This window comes from Quercus lobata, chromosome 8, assembly GCF_001633185.2.
Source record: "Quercus lobata isolate SW786 chromosome 8, ValleyOak3.0 Primary Assembly, whole genome shotgun sequence".
Taxonomy (NCBI): domain Eukaryota; kingdom Viridiplantae; phylum Streptophyta; class Magnoliopsida; order Fagales; family Fagaceae; genus Quercus; species Quercus lobata.
The window spans coordinates 7,480,720-7,488,245 of record NC_044911.1 but is presented as its reverse complement, the minus strand read 5'-3'; the positions used below and the strand labels follow the sequence as shown (position 1 = coordinate 7,488,245).

The 7,526-nt window shown below is 37.3% G+C and overlaps 1 protein-coding gene across 1 annotated transcript; it reads right to left on the bottom strand.

Annotated features, from left to right (window-relative positions):
- Positions 1 to 829: 829 nt before the first annotated feature.
- On the bottom strand, positions 830 to 7,282 carry LOC115955633 (65-kDa microtubule-associated protein 1-like). The gene is made up of 11 exons (XM_031073838.1): positions 7,095 to 7,282; positions 6,106 to 6,155; positions 5,915 to 6,009; positions 5,611 to 5,814; positions 5,178 to 5,435; positions 4,866 to 5,081; positions 3,840 to 3,995; positions 3,438 to 3,749; positions 2,538 to 2,625; positions 1,633 to 1,781; positions 830 to 1,461 (listed from the first exon to the last, which is right to left on the bottom strand). The coding sequence occupies exons 3-11, from the start codon at positions 5,984 to 5,986 to the stop codon at positions 1,153 to 1,155; spliced, it is 1,764 nt and encodes a 587-aa protein (XP_030929698.1). The 5' UTR covers positions 5,987 to 6,009; positions 6,106 to 6,155; positions 7,095 to 7,282; the 3' UTR covers positions 830 to 1,152.
- Between the last annotated feature and the right edge of the window lie 244 nt (positions 7,283 to 7,526).

Sequence of the window (7,526 nt, the reverse complement as noted above, 5' to 3'; positions counted from 1 at the left end):
GCATGCCCAAGCCATTGTGCTCATTAACACAATGAAGAAAAACCTCACTAAGGCATAGCCTTTTGGACCCACGGAGTAAAACATAGATATACAATCTCACCCGTCAAAACTGTGTATCAAGTATTTCAGAAAATAACATATTAAACCCTATAATCATACCATTCATGTTATTTAAGTTTGATCAAGCATAACTCGATTTTAAACCAATCGAGTTTTTCATTGAAACTCGATTTTAAACCAATCAAGCTTTTCATTGAAACTCAATTTTAAGAAAATTGAGTTTAAAAAAAGAGGCACGAACCTATATAATTTCAAAACAAGGGCATATTGCCAAATATTTTTAAAAAATAGGAGTCAAGGCTAGAATCACCACCATTCATGAGCACAATATGCACCTGTACACAGTAATTTTTTATTTTGATTTGATACTTACCTAGTACAATTATGGTCTAACCTATTAAATTTAAGGTTGAGTTTTTATCATTTGTTAAATAAACAAACTGCCCAAAAAGACCCATTACACTCATATGGTAGGGAAATTCTCAAATCTACTCTAATCAGTGGGCTTAAACTTCTAAAGTATGCATGTTTTGAAGTGAAAATATTGCCAATAAGCGTTTACAAAACCCACTACAATGACTCGTAAGTCATAACACCGATTCTCAGTGAAAGAAAGCTTTGCCTGTGCTGAAGCGGTGAAGCCCAAATATAACACACTTTGCTTTAGTTCTTCTATGCAGGTAATAGATTCCTTGGTTCCTAAGGCTTGTATGGTATGCATTTGAATTCCAGTAAAGTTTATCAAGAAAGCAAGAGCAGCAGAAAATCCTCAGCACAAAAAGCATTGGCAGCTTTTATCCCCGAGCCAAATGTGTACTTAGACATCCACCATGATTGCTACAATTGATCAAAACTTGAACAGACTAGAGAAACATGATTGAAAAAGCTTCCAAATGTCAATATCACATACAAAGCTACAAGCAGTTTTGTTTTATCTCCAATTTTTACTCATTGATTCATAGATCATATTCCTACAGCACAAACTAGTAAGTAAGTAGTAACAACAGTAACACGACAAAGTTGTAATCAGTAACCTACAGATCTCTCTCTCTCTCTCTCTCTCTCACTCTCTCTATCCGTCTCTTATTATCATCATGGAGAAACCGGAACTGGGTCAGAACCAGAAACGTGGGAGGCAGCATCTTCTTTTGATATGGCAACGTAGTTCACAGGGGCAACTGGTCTAGTATTATCCCGCTTTCCATCTTTTGTTGTTGACCTGGACCCATTTTGATGAGCATTAAGAGATAGCCGTCTGCTGGGGGTTCCATTGGCACCACCACCACCATTTGCACGAGGACCCACTACCTTCTTTGTGCCAGCAGGTCGAGCAGGGCTGGGCCTTGAACCAAATATAGCTTCTTGTTCGGTATTTTGCTGCTCATGGAACTTCTTCTGATCCTATAAAGCACAAAGGTTATGATCCCATTCAGTATTCGAAAGACATCATAAATGAAAAGCAGCTCTAGCTAAAAGCTTGTGCTAGGCATTATGCTGTTCAATTCAGGGTGCATGCTTGAACCAATTTCATTGTCAATCACCACTAAATCATTCCTATCAATCAAAACTTACCCTCATCTTCCGTTTCTCTTCTTCTCGTTCATGCCTGAGCATGGCATATTCCTCTAGCATGGCAAGAAGAGGAACACCATCATAAGTAAATGGTATGCCACGTTCTTCTTCCCATGCCCGAGTTTTGGTAACCAATGTCTCAACGAGTGCTGCACATCCACAAAAACTAATTAATTGAATATTCAAGGTACATAGCATTCAAGCAGAGCTCATATGGAGAAATAAATTGTAACATCTTATGCCATTTATTAGTGGCTGAAACTAGGTCTTGGAGTTGCAACATATTGAGTCCACATAAAAACCTAGTTAACATCTTAATAAGTCAATCTGCATAATAATTTCATTTCCATCAGACCCACCAACTGATCTACATTAATTTATAGTGAGAAGATTAAAGATATCTAGACAATAAATTCTCTTCATGATCTAATTTTAGTGTCTAACCTATCTACTCATCTCATCTACAAGCTTGTGACTGTGAGTCTTGTGATATCCCACTTAAGGTAAAATAAGGGTTTCGAATGAAATCGCTCATAAGGAAGTCTTATGACCTGCAACCAATTGCTAAATATATTAATATGTGAGGCTGACTCAGTAAAAGACCATGGCACATTGAGATGCTCATACAGATTCTATCCATCAATGCATTTCTTTTCTTTCCTTTTCATCTCTCCTTTTGTTTTGTTTTGTTTTTTTGTTTTTATTTTTTATTTTATTTTTTATTTTTTTATTGCTAAGTTACATATGCACCCAATGGGTTTTAAACCCAAACCTCATCCCCACCCACATTTTTGAGAGAGAACCAGAGCTCATTGGCATCACATGCATTTCAGCTTCTGCAAAACACAAACTGCAAGTTCAACTGAGCCTCTATGACTCTGGTAGTACTCTGGTTCAGCACTTACCTGGAATTTTGTTCACCAAAATCCGGGCTTTTTCTGCACGCTTGAGGTTTAAGTGTGCGCCTCTGCTTGCATTGTACCTGTTTTCATCCTGTATCATCAAAGCAGTGTCAGAGTTTAAAACACCACACTCACCAATGACATAAACAAAACTTAAAGCACTCACAAGGAAGTTCACTCCTACAATATTTGCTACCTTCATTCCATAATCTTCTTCATCCACTTCCCATTAAGATCAATTTTTGCTGGTCTCTAGTCAGTGATAAACAGATGTGTTTTTTTCCTAAGAAATTCAGGACTGCATGTTTATATGTTGTTAAAAAGCTGGCTATTATTCAAATGGGCCTATTGGGTGCCAGAGAATATCTGAATATCTAGAGTAAAGATATCTCAACTAAACTGGTGAAGGAACTCTTTAAACACATTTTTGATGCAAAATGAATTTGAATTTACTTTGCTGATATGGGCACTGAAGATGTCATAGCCAATTCTTTCTCAATAACTGACATTATTTAACTTTTTGCCCTTGTAACCATTCAATGACAAAATGAATTTTGCCTTATACTCTTATAGCCATTCAATAACAAAATGAATTTCTCATTCCCTTTTCACTGATCTTGACTCTGTTCTCAACAACTAAATACTATGGAAAGGAAAGGCAAGGATGGGTGTAAGTATTTGGGAATGGATTGTAAGACAAATTAATCTAATTATGAATTAGTTGTAAACGTGCAAAGTCATAATGACAAATTTCATCCCCTTGAAGTGCAAAAGGGTGATTGTGTAAAAAAATTATTTCAATCTCATGGTGCTATGTTGAGTGGAGGACTACATTATTGAGCTTGTTTGTCCAAATCCCAGTGGTTGAACCATAGAAAATCCAGAGAGAGAGACAATACATACCCGATTGTAGTCTTCAAGCCAACTCTCCTCTTCACAGGCTGACATCCACTTCTCAACCTTGTCCAATATATCTTTTCTGCTGAGAGCCTCATCTTTCGCATTTGCTATCTGATTATCCATGTCAGCCAGTAATTCAGCAGGTTCAACATCACCAGAGTCAATAAGTTCCATAATCTTTTCTCGAGCAGCCTCAGGATCTATTTCTATATGAGCATGGGCAAATATATCTTCGAGCTCTGTTTGCTTCTTAAAAGCAATTTCCTTCATTCTACTTGCTTTCAGTTGATCAAGCCTTTCAACTTCCACCTCAGCCTTAATAACAAATAACAATAAAATGAGTAAACAGAACCACCATCATTTATTTAATCTTACAGTTCCATGTACTTGGCAGACTTTAAATACCTGCTCGATCAAATCTAGAGCAAGGGCCCCTGGAACGGTCACTTCATCTACTGAAGCAGATATGTTGCAGGTAACATGGTCAAATAAACTCCTTTCTTCCACGGGGGTATCCATCAGATTCCATAGATCAATTAGTTGAGTTGCCAACTCTTGGAGCTGTGGAGTAGTAATAAATACCCAAGTTATATCAATTATTGGAATATGCAAACCAAGCAATTCAAAATCTAAAGCAACAAAGCATACAAAAATATCTAGGAGCATGGAAAATAGGAGGCTGAAACATTGAAGGGAATGTACCCAGCATCCGCCTTTGACATCAAGCAAAATTCTCTATAAATGGCTATACAATGACAATTAGGATAAAACTTAGGTACAGTACCTTAGGTGTAATTCCTTAGATTCTCCTTTTAAAATTCAGTCATGTGGCTACTTAACTAAAAAATACACTTCATTCCCATGAGAAAAAATCCACATGGTAAAAAGGGAACCTTAGGAACAGCACCTAAGTACTGTACCTAAGTCTTGCTTTGACAATTACTACTTGCTGGGAGAGAGAATGTGTGGTTTACATCCCTATGGGATGTCAAGCAATAACAAAACATTCACATGAAACTAAACAGTTTTATTCATCTCACCGAAGCAAGATGTTCACATTCTGCTAGATGTATTATGTGACAATACAATTTCTTGAAAGTATCAAGTGAAAATGGTCTAAATCACCCAAAAAAATAAATTAACTTCTAGGGAAAATCCAGAAAATCAGAAAAAGGGTCATCATGACAGATTTTATGCCTCCTTTTTTGCTGAATAGTACAAATTTTATATATAAGGAATATTTTTCCTGAGGTACAAAAATCTACGTAAAAAATATATGCATTGCTATCGGTTGAATTTTCAAGAACTTGTGACACCTGGTAGCAGATATGGCCATGCGCAGCATCACCAAGTAACAATAATGAAAACCAAAGTGAAAAGATATAGAGAACCAAGAGAGAGAGAGAGAGAGAGAGACTCTAAACAAGTTACCTTATGGAGCCTCTGCTTCTTATCTTCTTTCAGTGCTAAGACTGTCTTAGCCAGCCTAGATAGAGTATCATTGCTAATGCTTTTGGATTGGACACTTGTAGAGTCATTTAAGCTTGGATGAACCTCAGTAACAGTACTGAAGAAGTCCATTCCAAGGACAGCACAAAGATCATGGACAGTGCTCACAAATTCAAGAACCTTGTGCAACCTCTCACTCTGCCAAATAAAATAACCGATTAACAATCATGAACTCAATGCAGTTGTCAAAACAGTCATCAAGTTATGCATTATTCATTAATCTAAAAGTTTTACCTTTTCCTTTTGAAGTTCTTGAAGTTGGCCATGATATTCATCTAACCTTTTCAGGGATAGGTCAGCTTCGTCAACAGCAGGAGTCCCTGCCTGATCGCTAAGGTTCAAGGTCCCAGCAATTTCTCCACATATCTTTTGAATCTGTGACTGTACATCAGAAAACTCCTTAATTCTCTCCTCTTTTTGTTTCCACAACTGTTCAAGTGCTGGTGCTATAGCTGCAAGCTGTTCCTTGATAGTTCCTGAAGTCTTATCGGGCTGCAATTATTATTATTTTTTTGTAAGTATAATTAAACCAAAGAAATTCATTGGAAAACCAGCACCATCTGTCAACATATGCTAAATTGTAGCATTGATACGCATCACCATAGAAATTACTTTCACTTCCTAAAATAATCTAGCCAATCTAAGCATGAGTTTTATAATTACTCACAATTCCAGCGAAACTTTTCTCTCCAAGGGCTGATAGAAGACTGGAAAGTTCAAGTTTGGCATCTGACAAGGCCTGAAGAAGCAGTGCTCTAGATTTTGCAGCCTGTTCAACCTTCCTCTTGTATACGTCCAAGCAATCCTGCTCTAACTGAAGAAGCATCTTGTCTCTTTCCTCATCACTTTCCCCAACCTCATCCCATATTTGCTGCAGCAAATGACAGACTGATTTGTAAGCCAATTTTCATAGACCACATACATAAGCAGTAAACACAGGCTAGCAGTCAAGATGAGGCAAACAAATGTACCTGCAGTTTCTGCAGCAAAGAACCACATGTGGTTTCTCCAAGAAGGGGATTTTGTGCATCTGTCACCGCCATTCACGTCAACACTACAACCTAACCTGCATTACAAAGAGTCTAAGGAACATAAGCCATTTCATAATTTTTTATGCAGGATCAAGAAAGTACATAAGAAACATAAAACCAAATCTGCAAACCTTATTGACGAGCAAGAAGGACCACTTAAGTGGACAACATACACAACTGTCTGCATCAGTCATAAAGACAGAAAACTAGTCAGTAGGAATGCTCTGAGTATGCTTAATCACAAAGAAATTAAATAAAGGAGCCAATAAGACAGGAAACTGTACTCAACCCTTATAAAGAGATCAATGGTGGCTCCAAATTGGTGATTAAAAACTTTCATTAAAGAAACACACTTATTTGTCTAATTCTGAGATTATAAATAAAAAAATAAAAACTCTTAACGCCATTTCTTCAGCCCTCGGCGATGAAGTTCCGCACAAAAGTAAAGTTCCCAGCACAGATCACAAAAACCACATAAAACATTACATCATTCTGGACCCAACAAAACAACAACCTCATTTCACCTGTTAGTTTAAACCTTTAAGGTGTTCATAAATTGAAGTTTCATCTTACATTGACCTCAATAATGAACAGATCAAGTATTCCCTGATCACACATTTACCCACAAAGGACAATTTCTTTCACATTCCCACATTTTCTTATCGTCATCCACTCAAAACCTACTTAGTTAACCAAGTTAAATTACACCAAATCCAAAATCACAGGCTCCATCAATCAAAAACAAACTTTCAAGCAGAAGAAGATCTCAAGCTCAAGCAAAGTTACAACTTATTACAAACCCACCAACACAATCACTAGAAATTCACTTCAAATCCAAGCATTTACATCCCAAAACCCATATTTTCACCACCCCCAAAAGACAAAAAAGAAAAATTAACCATCAACCATTAATCACAAATCCTACATTCACACAATCAAGAACAACAAGAGCTTTTCCAAAACACCCAGATCTCTCTTTCTCTGTTCTGGATCAAGATAAACACGACCCAGAAACCAAAACAGCAATTAAAATAAGATTTCACAGAGTGGCACATTAAAGAGCTGCATTTTGTGAGCAAAGAGTGAAAAAGTTGAGAACTTGAGCTGAGAAAATGCTTACCCAGGTCCCAAAGATGGTTTCTTTGGAGCTAAGAGTTATTGGGGTTTGTGGGTTTCAGATCTAAGGGGCTTTGGCCTCAGTGTTTGTGAGGGACAGAGTAAAGGAGTGAGTGATAGAACTTGGTTTTTTAGAAGCCAACAAAGGACAGAGAGAGAGAGAAAGAGAGAGTGTGTGTGTGCAGAGAAAAAAAGGACAGACTAAGTGGGGCCCACTTTAGACTATATGTGATTGTCTGGAAAATATTTGATTCTGTGATGCCCTGTGTTTCCGGGCTTATTTACGAATATGACACTGTGTCTGAGTGTGTGTGTGTGACTTTTTGTAGAGTTTGCTGCTTGCTGGTTTTGACAATTTTGACCGGTGCTGAGTAGTAGTTAGGAGAAAAGACTCTCACAATCAAACAAAAACAAGGAGTTTGGATTGGATCAGCAT

Excerpts from the sequence above, each read along its gene's own strand:
- LOC115955633 (XM_031073838.1), bottom strand. The coding sequence starts at position 5,986 with ATGGCGGTGACAGATGCACAAAATCCCCTTCTTGGAGAAACCACATGT. Across the intron at positions 3,996-4,865 it reads AGAAGCAGAGGCTCCATAAG|CTCCAAGAGTTGGCAACTCA; the intron begins GTAACTTGTTTA and ends ACTACTCCACAG. Across the intron at positions 1,462-1,632 it reads AAGAGAAACGGAAGATGAGG|GATCAGAAGAAGTTCCATGA; the intron begins GTAAGTTTTGAT and ends TGTGCTTTATAG.